This window comes from Salvelinus namaycush, chromosome 11 (assembly GCF_016432855.1).
Source record: "Salvelinus namaycush isolate Seneca chromosome 11, SaNama_1.0, whole genome shotgun sequence".
Lineage (NCBI taxonomy): Eukaryota > Metazoa > Chordata > Actinopteri > Salmoniformes > Salmonidae > Salvelinus > Salvelinus namaycush.
In genome coordinates, this window is record NC_052317.1 from 7,613,745 (window position 1) to 7,633,077 (window position 19,333).

At 41.6% G+C, this 19,333-nt stretch overlaps 1 protein-coding gene across 1 annotated transcript in view; it reads left to right on the top strand.

The window, feature by feature from the left end:
* Positions 1-9,505: 9,505 nt before the first annotated feature.
* The window catches only part of LOC120055750 (parafibromin-like), a 69,524-nt gene continuing 59,696 nt past the window's right edge, over positions 9,506-19,333 (top strand). The window contains exons 1-10 of the mRNA XM_039003692.1: positions 9,506-9,609; positions 10,117-10,292; positions 11,270-11,375; positions 11,568-11,637; positions 11,797-11,859; positions 12,116-12,168; positions 12,686-12,774; positions 13,354-13,567; positions 14,194-14,292; positions 14,633-14,711. Of these exons, the coding sequence (XP_038859620.1) occupies positions 10,162-10,292; positions 11,270-11,375; positions 11,568-11,637; positions 11,797-11,859; positions 12,116-12,168; positions 12,686-12,774; positions 13,354-13,567; positions 14,194-14,292; positions 14,633-14,711 (904 nt within the window). The 5' untranslated portion in view covers positions 9,506-9,609; positions 10,117-10,161. The remainder of the gene's footprint in view (positions 9,610-10,116; positions 10,293-11,269; positions 11,376-11,567; positions 11,638-11,796; positions 11,860-12,115; positions 12,169-12,685; positions 12,775-13,353; positions 13,568-14,193; positions 14,293-14,632; positions 14,712-19,333) is intronic.

Genomic DNA, 19,333 nt, shown 5'->3' on the forward strand with positions numbered 1-19,333 from the left:
CATGCTGTTGCCAGGCAGACATTCAGATAAAACCAATCGAGGTAGAGTAATTCACGAATGGTGAACACAGACAGCCCCATAGCACGCAAATACTGTGGAAATGCACACGCATGAGGCAAAGAGCACTGCCCTGCCTATGGAAAACCATGCAGAGCTTGTGGAACTAATGATCACTTTGCAAAAGTTTCTGGCAAAACAAGGGTGAGTGAGGGCAAGATTCACTGTGGTGATGATGTCACATGTACATGCATGAATCCATTGGGGCTTTACACTTAAGAGGGAAGAAATGGTTTGTGACACTATAATTACACAACAAGCTGCAACAATGACAACTGGATTCCGGTGCTACGTGCAACGTAATGAGTTACAAAGACAAAATCATTCTGATACTTGACACGCATCTCTTACCCAGCGATACTAGACTAAAGCTGTACTCAGGAGAGCTAATGAGCTCTCTGGGCATATTTGAGACCGAATGTGTTATTCAGGGACACAAACACAAGCTGGAGTTTGAGATTGTGAAAACCAGTCAACATCCTCTCCTCTCAGGCTCTACATGCGAATGCCTGGGACTGATGCAGTTCACCGTAACAAATTACCTGCACATTGTGGAGCATGTCCAGCAGGGACCCTTGTTCAAAGAACTACTCAGCAGATATGACGATGCATTCAACGGACCCATTGAATCAGTACCTGGGGAGGTACACTTGGAAGTGGATGAGAGCATCACTCCAGTCCAGTGTGCTCCTCGCAATGTGCCCATTGCAATGAAAGTGGAGGCCCAGCTGGACAAGCTGTGAAGCTGTGAAGGCCCAGCTGGACAAGTATGAGGCCGATGGCCACATGACATCTGTGACTGAACCAACTGACTGGATCAGCAATATGGTCGTAGTGAAAAAGCCAGAGAAGCTGAGGGTCTGCATCGACCCAAAGCATCTGAACCAAGCACTGAAACGCTCCCACTACATCATGCCGACACTGGAGGATGTCCTCTACAAGGCCTGTATTTTCACCTTGGGGGACACCCAAGATGCTTTCCTGCAATGCAAGCTGGATGAAGAAAGCAGCTCTTCATGACTACCTTCTGGACCCGCTGGGGTCAGAAACGCTGATTCAAGCTCCCATTTGGTGACTCAGTGGCAACTGAGGTATACCAACACAAGCAGCACAAGTTACTGGCTGGGCTCAAGGGCACTGAACCCATCGCTGATGATGTCCTGATCGTAGGCTGTGCTGACACAGACGAAGAAGCAGAACGCAACCACGATGTGAAGCTCCTGGCACTGATGGAGCACTACCAATCAGTTAAGCTGTGCCTTGACCTGAAGAAGCTGCAGCTCAAGGTGAAAGATGTCAAGTTCTATGGCCACATTCTCTCGGCCATAGGCCTGGAGCCGGAACAACAAGATGTTCAACAGATCAATCAGGCAGACAACTTAAACGTCACAGCCTAGCCCAGATTAGGCAACACGCTGATAAGGATGAACACCTACAGTCACTGAAGTCCATGGTTCTCACAGGTTGGCCGTACCTGAAAGAGGAGACACCGTTCACAGCGAGAGAATACTAGACCTTTCGAGATGAGATCAGCGTGCAAAATGGCATCTTGTTCAGAGGTCAGAAAGTCATTATCCCCAAATAACTACATCCAGAGATGCTTCCTTGAATACACTCCAGTCACATTGGAGGTGACCCATGCTACTGCCAGGCACATTAAACATTATATTGGCCAAACATGCAAGCAGAAATGAAAGACTTTGTCAGCAGCTGTACCACATGCAACGAGTACACTCATGAAGAGCAAAAGGAAACCATGACCATAAACATGTTATCTCTAGATTTCGAAACCGTGCTTATAATTGTTACAAGCCTTAAAAACAGGATAAATAAGGAGACACGGAGAGTTGGCTTCTTTTTACTCGGCTTCTCTTCTAACACATGAGAGAGAGGCCTGCCTGTGGCAGTTGGGAATTTACGTGACATGCATGGTTTGTGAATTTCCATAGACCTATTAATTAATGTATAGTTGGGCAGTTGAGAATTTACGTGACATGCATGGTTTGTACATTTCCAGAGACGTATTAATTTATGTATAGTTGGGAATTTACTATCCCAGAAATTCCCATATCACGCAAGTGTTCAGGGATGCGTGGAAGTCTACAGGAGGCCGCAAACTTGGTATTGGGAAATTCCCACCCACAACCATACACCTCAAATTTAATCGGAATATAGCAGATCCGATTTCACCTAGAAACTCTGCTTTTCTTGCAATGTATGTACCATCCTTTCCTTATGCAGTTTCAAATTGTAGGGTGCTTATTGCGTAAATTGATAAACACACAACTTTGTATAGTTCTGTTCATTTACAGTTCACATAATTTGCATGTCTGTTCTACATCATGTCACGCAACAGAGTACTAAATGGCATATATGGCATATTACATTCCAGTCATTTCTCACCACACCTTCATCCATTGAGGTTTATTTTTAACCCCTAAAACAGTCTATTTAAAGTATATTCTTGACCTGTTCGAACTGGGAACTCAACCTGATACTGAAATAGGTCAAAAACACAAGAGGAACTCTCACATGTTTCATATTGTCTATTGAAAAGTAAACAATCTACCAAAAGTCTACCACCAGATTGTGATCTACTCACTTAATTTAATATTTTTAATCTTTCCTCATTTACAGTACCAGTCAAAAGTTTGGACACACCTACTCTAATTCCAGGGGTTTTCTTTATTTTTACTTTTTTCTACATTGTAGAATAATAGTGAAGACATCAACACTATTAAATAACACATATGGAATCATGTAGTAACCAAAAAAGTGTTAAATAAATCCAAATATATTTTATATTTGAGATTCTTCAAAGTAGCCACCCTTTGTCTTGATGACAGCTTTGCAGCGTTGGCATTCTCTCAACCAGCTTGAGGTAGTCAACTGGAATGCATTTCAATTAACAGGTGTGCCTTGTTAGAAGTTCATTTGTGGAATTTCTTTCCTTCTTAATGCATTTGAGCCAATCAGTTGTGTTGTGACATAATAGGGGTGGTATACAGAAGATAGCCCTATTTGTAAAAGACCAAGCCCATATTATGGCAAGAACAGCTCAAATACAAAAAGAGAAACAACAGTCCATCATTACTTCAAGACATGAAGGTCAGTCAATACAGAAAATTTCAAGAACTTTGAAAGTTTCTTCAAGTGCAGTCTCAAAAAACCATCAAGCGCTATGATTAAACTAGCTCTCATGAGGACCTTTTGCTATGAGAGTCGAAATTGAGCTCAGGTGCATCGCGTTTCCACTGATTATCCTTGAGATGTTTCTACAACTTGGAGTCCACCTTTGGTAAATTCAATTGATTGGACATGATTTGGAAAGGCACACACTTGTCTATATAAGGTCCCACAGTTGACAATGCATGTCAGAGCAAAAACCAAGCCATGAGGTCGAAGGAATTGTCCGTAGAGCTCTGAGACAGGATTGTGTCAGGGGAGGGTTTGGCCGGGGAGGGTTTTACTTGGCTCATCGCACTCTAGCGACTCTTTATGGCGGGCCGGGCGCCTGCAGGCTGACTTCGGTTGTTAGCTGAACAGTGTTTCCTCCAACACATTGGTACAGCTGACTTCCGGATTAAGCAAGCGGGTGTTTAGAAGTGCGGTTTGGGGGGTCATGTTTCGGAGAACGCATGACTTGACCTTCACCTCTTCCGAGCCTGTTGGGGAGTTGCAGCGATGAGACAAGATCGTAATCACGAAATTGGGGAGAAAAGGGGGTTATAAATAAAAAATAATCAGCAGAGGGGAGAGGATGTGTTTCTTTGAGTTTACGTCTTGCTCCGGTATACTGGGGTGACGTCGGCGTAAATGTGTCATCATATTTCAGGTGTTGGCAACTGCATAGGCTATTCTTGTTGAGCGTGGCGACATACTGTAAACATTCTATCCACAACTCGCTGTCCATTGCCGTTGTAATATACTGGGAAGCCAAAATGTTCCCAAACTGGAGATTTTAAACGATGATGGGGGATCCTCCAATTCTGGTTTATCGACCCCACCACTTGCCATTGTACAGAACTAGTTCCCAGCTGCGCCTCACAAAGGACAGTTTGAAATGCGCCCATTACGGTTTGAATTTTGATTACAACGTGCACATAGGCCTGAATATTTTTTTTCAGCTCATATTTGCTCGAGCCATAGGTCTACAAGGGTAATGTGATGGGCTGCAGCGTAGGCATAGCCTATAGGCATACTGTTTTAATTTTGTAAATATATACAGTATATTTCTTTATGTATTCATTTGGGTTTGAACTGAACCGAGGTCCCCGTACTGAACTGTTCAGTACCGTTACACACCTACACCTACTGAGAATGCATTACATAGTATGATTAAACAATACTCCAAGTCACAACTTGTCAAACAGAGATCTGATACTGTATACTGGCCATTGGTGTGGGGTTTGGGTGGTCCGTGGGTGTTGTTTGACCATTTATTTGGATTCCTCACATCTTAACCATGGTTAAGAGGAGGTTTTTGTGCAAATCGGATGTTGGGTACTATATTTGACTAACTGAATCCTATACCTTTAAATGGCCAATTTGAGGGCAATCAATTACCTTAATTTCTCAGAGTTCAAAACGTCTTTCAACAAAATAATCAAATATCTGTTTCTAATTAATGAAACTATTTCAGAACAATCTTAGATGGTGGGTGTCATGACTTGCTGAAATGACATGGAACGACACTGGTTATCCAAGTAGTTGTACAGTTGCCAAATGTTTTGTCTCATCTACAACTATAATCATTGTTATTCAAATCATTGTTATTCATCATGCCTCTATTGTGTTTTGATTTTGGTAGAAAATAGGTAGCTTTTCCAAACGGATAGTGTGCGGGCTGACCTCAAAGGCCCCTCCATCGCCGCCCCTGCTGAGGACAGGGGCATGCTCAACCTCTAGGGCTTTGACTTGGGAGCCGTGGACGTCATCCGTAACCTTGCCCTGATCTTCGAACAGATTCTAGACCATACAAATAAATAAAAACATTGATAGAAATGGTGGAAAGACTATGAAATTGACTTGGCTCGCAATGGTGGAAAGACTATGAAATTGACTTGGCTCGCACAAAGTGCCCTGGAGAGCAGAAATTCAAAAAGATATTGATATTTACAATATCGTTTTTTATTTTGATCGTGAGTGAAATGACGATGCGTCCAGCAGGTTCAACCAAATTGTGGAAAATGTGTGTTCGGTTATTATCTGAAAGTTGGTAAAGGAGACCTAAAACAATATCATGATATGCGACTACATATATATCACACTACAAGAATGGTTATTAAAGTGAAGATTCACCCATTTTTTTTTATGTCATATTGTATTTGTGCAATTAAAAATGGGTGAATCATTCCTTTAATGCGTACAGTACTCTTATGGTATAACAATGCTTTCTTTCAAGAATAAATAATGGTAGACATTACATGGAAAGACCATTCATGATTATTCAAGATGTTTCATTTGAATCGAGGAGCAGTGGTGTATCTTGTAATGGGCAATAGTTCCATTGTAGGTTTCTGTTGGAGGGGATCACTGTACAGTACATTACTACTATGATATGTTAAAGCAAGTTTTTTTTGTTGCTACCTTATTTAAAAATTGTATTTAACTACGCACGTCAATTAAGAACAAAATCTTATTTACAATGACGGCCTACCAAAAGGCAAACGCCTCCTGCCGGAACGTGGGCTGGGGTTAAAAAAATAAAATAAAATTGTATTTAAAATATAGGACAAAACACACATCACGACAAGAGAGACAACACAACACCACATAAAGAGAGACCTAAGACAACAACATAGCAAGGCAGCAACACAACATGACAACAGCATGGCAGCAGCACATGGTAGCAGCACAAAACATGGTACAAACATTATTGGGCACAGACAACCGCACAAAGGGCAAGAAGTTAGAGACAATAATACATCATGCAAAGCAGTCACAACTGTCAGTAAGAGTGTCCATGATTGAGTCTTTGAATGAAGAGATTGAGATAAAACTGTCCAGTGAGCGTTTGTTGCAGCTCACTAGCTTTTATATGTGTTGAGAGAAGGACCAAGGGTCTTTTGAAGTCTGTTCCCCTGTATGTAGCATTGTAAATTAGTACAGATAAACTGGAGGACTCGATAAGAAGTCAGGCACCAAGCGTCTGAGAAAGCCAATGAAAGTCAGTTATTGGATGTTCTGTGAAAATCTAGAACTGAGCTTATCGAGAAGTGTAATGACAGGGCCCTTGGACTGTTTCTGTCTTACTCAAATTGACCACTATACTCAGACTAACCAACTAGTTTTGTTTGATAGCAATTTATTTTAATTTTTACAAATTGATATTTCTGATGAGATCAAACTCATGATAGAATATCCTTGGTGCACTTAAACATGTAACAAGTGAAGGCGAAACCATCTTGAGTTTTCTTTTACTTTGCCACGTCAAAACAAGGAAGTATTTGATGCCAAGAGATGGGAGAAGGACCATCGTCATTGTCACTGCCAGTTTATAGCAAGCTTGCAAAATGGGTTTATTCCCTGGGTCGTGTTAAATATAATTTTTTGGGGCAGTGGAAAATGAAAAGGAATGTTTCTTACTGGAAAAGGCCAGGAAGTCCTTTCCTGTTTGTCTTTTCTTCCATTTGGTGCCCAATGATCGTGACCCTGGTTACCAGTGATTGTGGAAAGTATTCAGACTCCTTGACTTTTCCACATTGTGTTACGTTACAGCCTTATTCTAAAATATATAAAATTGTTTTTTTCTTTCAATCTACACACAATACCCCATAATAACAGAGCAAAACAGGTTTTTAGAAATGTTAGCAAATTTATACAACATAAAAAAAATTAATAACATTTTACATAAGTATTCAGACCCTTTACTCAGTACTTTGTTGAAGCACCTTTGGCAGCGATTACAGCCTCGAGTCTTCTTGGGTATGACGCTACAAGCTTGGCACACCTGTATTTGGGGAGTTTCACCCATTATTCTCAGCAGATGGGGAGCGTCGCTGCACAGTTATTTTCAGGTTTCTCCAGAGACGTTCAATCGGGTTCAAGTCCGGACTTGTCACCTCCCTGACCAAGGCCCTTCTCCCCCGATTGCTCAGTTTGGCCGGGCGTCCAGCTCTAGGAAGAGTCTTGGTGGTTCCAAATCAAATCAAATCAAATCTATTTATATAGCCCTTCGTACATCAGCTGATATCTCAAAGTGCTGTACAGAAACCCAGCCTAAAACCCCAAACAGCAAGCAATGCAGGTGTAGAAGCACGGTGGCTAGGAAAAACTCCCTAGAAAGGCCAAAACCTAGAAAGAAACCTAGAGAGGAACCAGGCTATGAGGGGTGGCCAGTCCTCTTCTGGCTGTGCCGGGTGGAGATTATAACAGAACATGGCCAAGATGTTCAAATGTTCATAAATGACCAGCATGGTCAAATAATAATAATCACAGTAGTTGTTGAGGGTGCAGCACCTCAGCAGTAAATGTCAGTTGGCTTTTCATAGCCGATCATTAAGAGTATCTCTACCGCTCTTGCGGTCTCTAGAGAGTTGAAAACAGCAGGTCTGGGACTTCTTCCTTTTTAGAATGATGGAGGCCACTGTGTTCTTGGGGACCTTCAATGTTGCGGAAATGTTTTGGTACCCTTCCCCAGATCTGTGCCTCAACACAATCCTGTCTCAGAGCTCTACGGACAATTCCTTCGACCTCATGGCTTGGTTTTTGCTCTGACATGCACTGTCAACTGTGAGACCTTATATAGACAGGTGTGTGCCTTTCCAAGTCATGTTAAATCAATTGAATTTACCACAGGTGGACTCCAAGTTGTAGAAACATCTCAAGGATGATCAATGGAAAGAGGATGCACCTGAGCTACATTTCAAGTCTCATAGCAAAGGGTCTGAATACTTATGTAAATAAGGTATCTGTTTTTATTTGTAATGCATTTGCAAAAAAATTATAAGCTCAGCATTCAACACCATAGTACCCTCCAAGCTCATCATCAAGCTGGAGGCCCTGGGTCTCAACCCCTCGCTGTGCAACTGGGTCCTGGACTTTCTGACGTGCCGCCCCCAGGTGGTGAAGGCAGGAAACAACATCTCCACTTCACTGATCCTCAACACTGGGGCCCCACAAGGGGCTAGTGTCTCTAGGTTTCTTTCTAGGTTTTGGCCTTTCTAGGGAGTTTTTCCTAGCCACTTTTTCCTAGCCACTAGGTACTATGGTGTTGAATGCTGAGCTGTAGTCAATGAACAGAATTCTTACATAGGTATTATTTTTGTCCAGATGGGATAGGGCAGTGTGCAGTGTGATGGCGATTGCACCATCTGTGGAGCTGTTGGGGCGGTATGCAAACTGAAGTGGGTCTAGGGTGGCCGGTAAGGTGGCGGTGATATGATCCTTGACTAGCCTCTCAAAGCACTTCATGATGACAAAAGTGAGTGCTACGGGGCAGTAGTCATTTAGATCAGTTGTCTTTGCCTTCTTGGGTACAGGAACAATGGTAGCCATCGATAAAGTCTGAAGCTGCTAGAAGCACATTAGAAGTATTCCAGTGAAGGAGGTTTTTGATAAAAACTAATGTAATGATGTCAGTCATGCAAAACCTAACTTACCAATGTTCCCGTAGAAACGCACTAGGTACCTTTCCAATGTAATAGATCCAACAATGTAACTTTTGACATAATTGTGTAACACTTTAGAAGTATAAATGCAATGATTTATTTCTTCAAATATTGGATAAATAAAATGGCATAATACTAAAATGATTCATCTATATGGGTCATTTCAATTGGAGAAGGACAGCTGAAGGTACAATTGCACACGTGGAAAATAGTAACTGGGATTCATTGAGTTATTTTTGGTCATCTACCATTTCAGATCAACCCCTACTTAGACAAAGTTAATGTTGACCATGTAACTGATTTCTAAAGATTTGTTTTATTTATGTGTTTTCATATTGTGCAATAAAGGCACAAGGTGTGTCAATCTATTTAGAACCCACCAGAAAGTACATGTTTGAATATGTACTACTATACCCTGTAATTAAACATACTTGCAGGCTACAATCAATGCCCATTCTGAGGAAAAGTACATTGGAGTCAGTTGCAGTAATTGAATACAGTGGGCCACATTGACACCTGTCGATTTAAAATGGCCACAGTCCATATTAATAGAGACCTGTCAATCTGACATGGTCTATAAATTGAACTAAATTGAAAATGTAGGCCTTAGTGTCACATGGTTGTAATATTCCATTCCACTTTCAATGAAATTTAAGGCGTATTCTGTTGCATGCCATTTACTAGCTCTCGAAAAACCTTCAACGGTTTTCAGCGGGTACGGTTGGCTGGGTGTGAATTACAATTCCAACACTGTTTTAACATTTACAAACATATGCTGTGTGTGCCTCCAGTTGATGAACTACACTTCCTCCCCAGTTTTCTTACACACAAGTGCTCGAAACATGCTAGGAAGCTAATTAGCGTGGGTAACCACCTGCTTTCCATAAACAAGCGCTGTAACATGGCGATATGGCTGTGTGGGAACTCGAACCATGTAAAGGTGTGTTGTAATTGAACCTTTTGTATTTAGAAAATTATTTCTCGCTGATATGAAGGATAAGGTCTTATGTTTTCAAAACCGTACCGCAAGCTATGAGTTTTACAGAACGAGAGTCGTTGGGCTCTTACAAAACTTCCCCCTGCTAAATTAGCATCTATGAATGGGTTAGCCATTTACAGCAGCTATAGTGTCAATGCCAACCTTAATAGTAGTGTTTACTATCAATTGTACTTTTTTTTGTACAGAGAAAGCAAAGAAAATATGTTATGAGTAACGTTACTTACACTGTTACTGCAGAGATTTTAGTGCATCTCAAACTTTGAGGTATAACGTTAATGGGCATGAATTAAAGACACTTTTTGAATGTGTGTGTGTACATAGAGGGATCAGTCAATATGTGTAATGCAGTTTGTTTTCAGGCTAGGTTTATCAATTGACATTGAACATAAATACAACTGGAAATTGGGATCAGGCATTAAGTGAGACCACATTGCACTATGTTGATAGGTGACTGGAGGCCTTGCAATCATAGCTACATGAAGACAAGTGAAGATGGCGGACGTATTGAGTGTTCTTCGCCTGTACAACATCCAGAAAAAAGAAATCGTCGCCAAAGGAGACGAAGTTATCTTTGGAGAGTTCTCTTGGCCAAAAAATGTCAAGACTAACTATGTCATTTGGGGGTATGTTAATTTTGCTTATAAATTGGTAAATAACTCTTCAATTGGCCTGTTGTAGCTAGCTAATGAGTAACGTTAGTTAGCTGCTAGCCACTGCTGTGTTGCCAAAACTTTTCTTGCTGTTTGAAAGGTGCGACTAATTGCACTGAAAGATCGCACATGCAGCTGGTTTTTACTGTTCGTTTTGGGGTTTAACTATTACGTTAACCGTCTAATTTCAAGCTAACTAACTTGCTTATTCAAATGTATACTGTTATGGTTCGTGTAGCCAGCTAAGGTTAGCTGCCTAGCTAACAGAACCATGCCAGGCAACGTTGTCGTAAGCCAGCTGTCTCACTTAAACCCACCAGGTTTAGTCAGCTAACGGTAGCTAGGTAACGTTAACTAGTAATCAGAAGTAAAATTGTATTTGAGAATCTGTCCACAATCGATTAGCCAGCCAGGTAGCTACAATATTGCAGTTAGCTAGCTATTATTGATTTCTGCACGTGACCATAAATGTCACTGTTTGACATTTCTAGCTTGCCAGGTAGACATTTACCTTGATGTTATGAGCAAATCAGGTAACTAAGTTGGCTAGTAGAGTTTGTGTGGCTAGATAACAATCTACCTTTGCTTGCAAGCTAGCTACTAGCTACAGTATTTACAGTTTTTTTGCAGAACCAACAGTCTTTCAGGCCATACTAAATGTAATGGTTGGACAATCCCTTAATTAACCTCATGCACCTGAACCAAGCAAGTTGGACCAGTTGTTGGAAGTGTAATTGAAGAGCTGTGACATGGTTGCCCTGGTCACAATTTGTGTGTAATGTCATTAACAAAATACAGGATTTAGACAATTAAAAAACCAAAATAGCCATAGCTATTAATGCATGCATTGTGCCTAAATTCCAGATTAGTTCCATAAGAGGGGGCCAAGATCGATTTTGCTTTAACAACTGTGGACAAAGCTGATGGTAATTTTCACCTTCCATTTTCAGAACTGGAAAGGAGGGTCAGCCGAAGGAGTACTATACTCTGGACTCCATCCTGTTCCTGCTCAACAATGTGCATCTCCCTCATCCATCCTATGTGCGAAGGGCTGCAGTAAGTACATTTATATCCTCATTCCAAAAGCTTCTTAGTTAGAATGTGTTGCCTAATGCTGATATGAATGTCATGTCTTCTAACCTGGTGTTGCCATTGGCCTATTGGCTGTTGTTGTCAGAAGCTTTGTAGTGACCTTTGTCAATTTTGTTGTATTTCATCGTGATTACATTGGTTTTATGATCACCCTAGACCGAGAACATTCCAGTTGTCAGAAGACCTGATCGAAAGGGCTTGCTTTCGTATCTCAATGGAGAAAGTTGTAAGTATGAATTGAGAATTATTTATGCAGATTGAAAAATATTTGCATGAAAATGTCTCCAATTAGATGGAAACCTAACTAGTAAAATGAATACACATGTGTTGATTCCATTGAAATCATTGTACTAAAACATATTGCTCTTTGATTTCCCCTTCACAGCTACTTCAACAAGTATCGACAGAAGTGCCCCCATAGAGATTGGTTTGCAAAGGCCAACACAAGGTACAGTTTAAGCATTTTGGATACTCTTCCATTGATTGACTGGATGATTTTAATCCATGCATATTAGGAAATATGTTCTCTTGCATCGGATATATCCACAGTCCATGCTGTGAGGCCTAATATGCTATTTGTACGCCATTGGCTTGTTGCACTTATGCAATCAGTTTGGTGAGACACAGTGAAGTAGAAAGTAATTTGAGAGATATTGAAAAGGTATTGCGTAGTTGGCTAATTATTCATTTTTTTGCACCCTCAGTCAAACGAGCAGCAGATGAGGTGTCATCTGAAGCCAAAAAACCAAGGATAGAGGTGAATAATATTTTTTTATTTGACCTGCAACGTTCTGACTCCTCAGCTCCAATAGAAATCCTGTTTAACAAAAGGCCAGATAGTGCTTAAAAGTATTCACACCCCTTGACTTTTTCCTAATTTTGTTAAAGTGGGATTTAATTGTAATTTGTCAAAATACTCTGTCAAAAAATACTCTGTCAAAACATATATATTTTTATATATATATATATATATATATATATATATATATATATATCAAAAATAAAACACAAAAATATCTTAGGGGGTTGAATACTTACCTAATTGAGTCAATAAATTAGTCACCTTTGGCAGCGACTACAGCTGTGAGTCTTTCTGTGTAAGTCTCTAAGATCTTTGCCCACCTGGGTTGTACAATATTTGCACATTATTCTTTAAAAAATTCTTCAAGTTCTGTCAAGTTGGTTGTTGATCATTGCTAGACAGCCATTTTCAAGTCTTGCCATAGAAAACGGAGCATTTTACCATTTTACTATAACGTTTTGTCGTTCTCTAGGATGAGGAACGGGTGCGTCTGGACAAGGAGCGTTTGGCTGCTAGACTGGAGGGCCACAAAGAGGGCATTGTGCAAACTGACCAGATCAGGTATGCGGTGCCTATACCCGTCCATCGGGTTGTTTTTCTTTTTGGAAGTGCAGAAATGTTTTAGTTTTTTTTACTGTTCTTCAACAACATTGTACAACTGGCACCAACAAGCTGAATTGCTATTAAAATGTACATGGATAAAAAAAGGTGTAGGTCCTTAGCAATGGATGAAAGAAGTTGGTAATGTTGGGCTGTTGGCTTTAGCGGAGCAGTCGTCTCACTTTCTTATGACTAGCATTAGGATAGGTATGAAGGCACATTCATTGAGCTCCCTAGTTACAAAAGGGGGCAATTATCAATGAGCCACCATTGCTGCACACAGGTTTTAAGATACTAGCTAACAAATCCCAATGAGAGCGGTTAACAGACATGAACACAAACCAGGAACCTTGCTTTATTCTCAAAACGGTGCATTATTTAATCGCATTGCTGCTCAATCAACCTCGGACATGAACCTCTACTCAATGACAACTTAGCGTTTCATCATTTTAGTAAAAAGCTAAATGATAACGTGTTCCTTTCAGTTCACCTAGTGAAATAAGTGTTAGTTGAAATAATCTCTACCCCCCCCCCCCCCAGGTCACTTTCCGAGGCTATGTCAGTGGAGAAGATCGCCGCCATCAAAGCCAAGATCATGGCAAAGAAGCGCTCCACCATTAAGACAGACCTGGATGAGGACATCACCCTGAAGCAGAGGAGCTTTGTGGATGCTGAGGTGGACGTGACCAGGGACATTGTCAGCAGGGAGCGGGTGTGGAGGACCAGGACCACCATCCTACAGAGCACTGGAAAGGTCAGAGGTCAACCCCTAGACTAGACTGGCAATGACTGGGGGGAGGGGTCATTCTGTCATTTAGGGATGCTGTCATTTCATGACATTATGAGGAGGAAGCCGGCCACATGGGAAGACACACACTCCATGTGTGTGTCCTCGGGTAACCATAGAACAAAATTGGCCTTGAAGGGTGGGGGCGATGATCCTTATCCATAGCTGATCAAAAACCTTTGGTTTAAAACTTGTGTTCTTTTATGCCTGCAGGTGGCAGCATCACCACAAGGGAAATGTTTTTTGATTTGGTGGTGAGATCTGCTGTTGTGTTAAGTCATGTCTGAGATTACACATTTTGCAGAAAACCTCCATGTATCAGAATCTAGTTTTAAAAAGAAAAGTACAACATTTCTGTGGACTAATCTCCCCAATTATTAATACCTCTTGATTTATATACATTTGAGTTTAGGACGTTTTTGGGTAGAGGAAGCTCAATGGATTTGTTTATGGTGCTCGCTTTACACATGTCACTGCACAATGTGCACAGAAAAGGGTCCTTTGTAGCTTTGATCTACACATCAAAGCTTTTTCTTTGGAGTGATGTCTCGCCTACCTTTTACACTGTGCTCATAAATCTTTTGCTCATGCAGAACTTCTCCAAAAACATCTTTGCCATCCTGCAATCGGTGAAGGCCAGGGAGGAGGGACGCGCCCCTGAGCAGAGGCCAGCACAGAACACCACTCTGGTGGTAAGGAACATGTTTAATTTAATGCACGCTGTAGATGTACCACCATAGATTTGATTTTGGATACACTCTTTTGCATTCTAAGAATCCAGCCAATGCATCATTGAGAATGAAATCCATAAATCCAATTCCATAACATCTATGAGTACCTCACCTCCCTGTTGTCATTTCTAAAAGAAATGGAGCGTGAAATGAACTTGGTGCTTCTCCATAAAAATGAGTATGTAACCTGTCGACGCAGGGTTGAGCGGAGTATTACCACTTCATTATAATAGTCTCTATATGCGGATCATTAATTGGAAATGACCTGTGTTTTAAGTGTAACCTCTTGCCTCCCCTCAAGGACCAGTCCATAAGGACCAAGCAACCTGTCCCAGCTGCCTATAACCGATACGATCAGGAGAGATTCAAAGGAAAAGAGGGTGAGTGGGACGTTGTTTCTTTGTAAATATATCCATGAATAATAGTATTTTGTGTGTGTGTGCAAAGGAGGCTGGTGGGATGAGCTAAAGGAGGACAGGCTCATTGTAATGGCTGGAATGGAATAAATGGAACGGAGTTATGCGTTGTTGCTATGCGTTTGGCACTAGGGTTGTGAACATTTAAATTAAGTCGTGATCCTTAAAGTTCAGAAAAATCCCTAACCAAAAAACTGTTTATTACATGTTGACCACACCGCTTGTGTCACGTGCGCTCGCAAAATAAATGTTAACATGTTATTCAATTAATGCACCCACACTGCTCGTGCGCGCCAACGACAGTCTGCGTTGCCATGCGCTAAAATAGAAGCCAGTTCTATTTGTGACACTGAACGCGGTGTAAGTCCTGCCTCTCCCATCTCCTCATTGGTTTATAGAAGCTGATAGATGAACTGAGTTCGGTCGGTCATCATGGTAACTATGAAAGTTAGATGCCAATCGCCATATAAAGTCCAAAGAAGAAAAAGCCTGGAAGGAGGAGAGATGACTAAAAACGATTCGGTTGACCGTTTTTGTGTAGATTAATTGTTGGAGTAGAGGACCTTGTGCATTTCAGGTAAAATAACAACTCAACGTTTATATCCCAGGACAAATTAGCTAGCAACTGCAAGCTACCTAGCTAAATTGCCATAAATGTTTAATGCTTTTCGACCTGTCCCCAAATTAATATATTTGGTTGAGAGTTTGTTTTGATATTTCAACCTGCGTGTCGTGATCGCGTTTGGTGTGGGGGGGAAATTTATTTGCGCACATGCTCGACCGGTTTAGGTACGGTGACACCAAAATGTATGAACACGCTTCTGCCTGCCCCTCCCCTCTCTCCTTTGCGCTGCCTGCCTGCTCTGTCTCTTTGCTAATGATGCAAGTGTGCGTTTGGTATTCTGTCAGTTGCGTGTAGGATACCCTAGCCTATTCATGGCACGATGTCGCTGGGCTACAGGGGTGTCTTCAGGCCAGTCTTGCAAGCACGGGGCACCCTATTTGTTTTTGTCCCATAATATGAATTTACAGTAGGCTATCGGTAGCCTTTATCGATTTAACCTTTTCACACACAATGGAATGTGTCCCCTTGAATGCACCTCGGCTACGACAGGTTTGTCTGTCCGGGTAGGCAAACATTTTAATGCGGACACGAAACCTCTGGAGATATGAACCAGCATTTTTCTTGTCTGTAAAGGAATGAGGCTTCTCAAATCAAATTTTTGGTCACATACACATGGTTAGCAGATGTTATTGCGAGTGTAGCGAAATGCTTATGCTTCTAGATCTAACAAGTTCCACAACAAAACCTAATACACACAATAATAGTAAAGGAATAGGATAAGAATATAAGTATAAAATATATGGATGAGCAGGCTAAGATTCAATAGATGGTAAAGAATAGATCGTGAAGGATACAGTATATACATATGAGATATGGAAACATTAAAGTGACTAGTTTTCCATTTATTAAAGTGGCCAATGATATCAACTCTGTAGGTAGGCAGCTGCTAGTGCTAGTGGTGGCTGTTTAACAATCTGAAGCCGTGAGATTGAAAAACAGCTTCTATCTCTCTCTGTCCCAGCTTTGATGCACCTGTACTGACCTCACCTTCTGGATGGAAGCGGGGTGAACAGGCAGTGGCTCGGGTGGTTATTGTCCTTGATGATCTTTTTTGCCTTCCTGTGACATCAGGTGTTGTAGGTGTCCTGGAGGGCAGGTAGTTTGCCCCCGGTGATGCGTTGTGTAGACCGCACCACCCTCTGGAGAGCCCTGCGCTTGTGGGCGGTGCAGTTGCTATACCAGGCGGTGATACAGCCCGACAGGATGCTCTCAATTGTGCACCTGTAAAAGTTAGTGACGGTTTTCGGTGACAAGCCAATTTGGGGTTGAAGAGGCGCTATTGTGCCTTCATCACACTATCTGTGTGCATGGACCATTTCAGTTTGTCGGTGATATGTACACAGAGGAACTTAACTTTCTACCTTCTCCACTGCTGTCTCTTCGATGTGGATAGGAGTGTGCTCCCTTTGCTGTTTCCTGAGGTCTACAGTCATCTCATTTGTTTTGCTGACATTGAGTGAGAGGTTATTTTCTTGACACCACACTCCAAGGGCCCTCAGCTCCTCCCTGTAGGCCGTCTCGCCGTTGTTGGTAATCAAGCCTACCACTGTAGTGTCGTCTGCAAACTTGATGATTGAGTTGGAAGCATGCATGGCCATGCAGTCATGGGTGAACAGGGAGTACAGGAGGGGGCTGTGAACGTACCCTTGTGATCAGCGGGGTGGAGATGTTGTCCTACCTTCACCATCAAAGTCCAGGACCCAGTTGCACAGGGCGGGGTCGAGACCCAGCGTCTCAAGCTTAATGATGAGTTTGGAGGGTACTATAGTGTTGAATGCAGAGCTGTAGTCAATGAACAGCATTCTTACATAGGTATTCCTCTTGTCCAGATGGGATAGTGCAGTGTGAAAGCGTTTGCATCGTCTGTGGACCTATTGGGGCGGTAAGCAAATTGGACTGGATCTAGGGTGACAGGTAGTGTGATATGATCCTTGACTAGTCTCTCAAAGCACTTCGTGATGACAGAAGTGAGTACTTCGGGGCGATAGTCATTTTGTTCAGTTACCTTATCTTTCTTGGGAACAGGAACAATGGTGGCCATCTGGACCATGTGGGGACAGCAGACTGGGATAGGGTTTGAAGGGGACTGAAGCAAGACTAACATCCATCACTAGGCCGGAACTGTCAATCAAATAATCTTGAGCTGCTGCGCCCAGCCTGCCTGCTGCCTGTGTGCAGAACAATCTCCTAAAGTTTGTTAAATACTTTGACTTACCAAGACATTTAGCTCCCATACCATAAACAAAGCATAGCTAACTTGGCTTGCGCTTTACAAAGCCAGCTAACCGTACTAGCCGTCCTACCAGCCCAGACACTAGTATTGGTAGCTCCCTTCTCTCCTTTAGTTCAATTAAGGGTGGGCGATATGAACTTAGATTCATATCACGATATTTTCAACTGTCCGAACGATATAATATCACGATTAGAGGTCGACCGATTAATCGGAATGGCCGATTTTCAAGTTTTCATAACAATCGGAAATCGGTATTTTTTTTTTTCATTATTTTTTTTACACCTTTATTTAATCTTTATTTAACTAGGCGAGTCAGTTAAGAATACATTCTTATTTTCAATGACGGCCTAGGAACGGTGGGTTAACTGCCTCGTTCAGGGGCAGAACGACAGATTTTTACCTTGTCAGCTCGGGGGATTCAATCTTGCAACCTTACAGTTAACTAGTCCAACGCTCTAACCACCTGAATACATTGCACTCCACGAGGAGCCTGCCTGTTACGCGAATGCAGTAGAAGTCAAGATAAGTTGCTAGCTAGCATATAATCGATGTGGTGCTTATCGTTGCTCCAATGTGTACCTAACCATAAACATCAATGCCTTTCTTAAAATCAATACACAGAAATATATATTTTTAAACCTGCATATTTAGCTAAAAGAAATCCAGGTTTGCAGGCAATATTAACCAGGTGAAATTGTGTCACTTCTCTTGCGTTCATTGCACGCAGAGTCAGTGTATATGCAACAGTTTGGGCTGCCTAATTTGCCAGAATTGTACGTAATTATGACATAACATTGAAGGTTGTGCAATGTAACAGGAATATTTAGACTTATGGATGCCACCCGTTAGATAAAATACTGAACGGTTCTGTATTTCACTGAAAGAATAACGTCTTGTTTTCGAGATGATAGTTTCCGGATTCGACCATATTAATGACCGAAGGCTCGTATTTCTGTGTGTTATTATGTTATAACTAAGTCTATGATTTGATAGAGCAGTCTGACTTAGAGGTGGTAGGCAGCAGCAGGCTCGTAAGCATTCATTCAAACAGCACTAAGCTCTTCGCTGTGCGTCAAGCCTATCAACTCCCGAGATTAGGCTGGTGTAACCGATGTGAAATGGCTAGCTAGTTAGCGGGGTGCGCGCTAATAGCGTTTCAAACGTCACTCGCTCTGAGACTTGGAGTAGTTATTCCCCTTGCTCTGCATGGGTAACGCTGCTTCGAGGGTGGCTGTTGTCGTTGTGTTCCTGGTTCGAGCCCAGGTAGGAGCGGGGAGAGGGATGGAAGCTATATTGTTACACTGGCAATACTAAAGTGCCTATAAGAACATCCAATAGTCAAAGGTTAATGAAATACAAATGGTATAGAGAGAAATAGTCCTATCATTCTTGTAATAACTACAACCTAAAACTTATTACCTGGGAATATTGAAGACTCATGTTAAAAGGAACCACCAGCTTTCATATGTTCTCATGTTCTGAGCAAGGAACTTAAACATTAGCTTTCTTACATGGCACATATTGCACTTTTACTTTCTTCTCCAACACTTTGTTTTTGCATTATTTAAACCAAATTGAACATATTTCATTATTTATTTGAGGCTAAATTGATTTTGATGTATTATATTAAGTTAAAATAAGTGTTCATTCAGTATTGTTGTAATTGTCATTATTACCCCCCAAAAATAAAAAATTGTCCGATTTAATCGGTATCGGCTTTATTTGGCC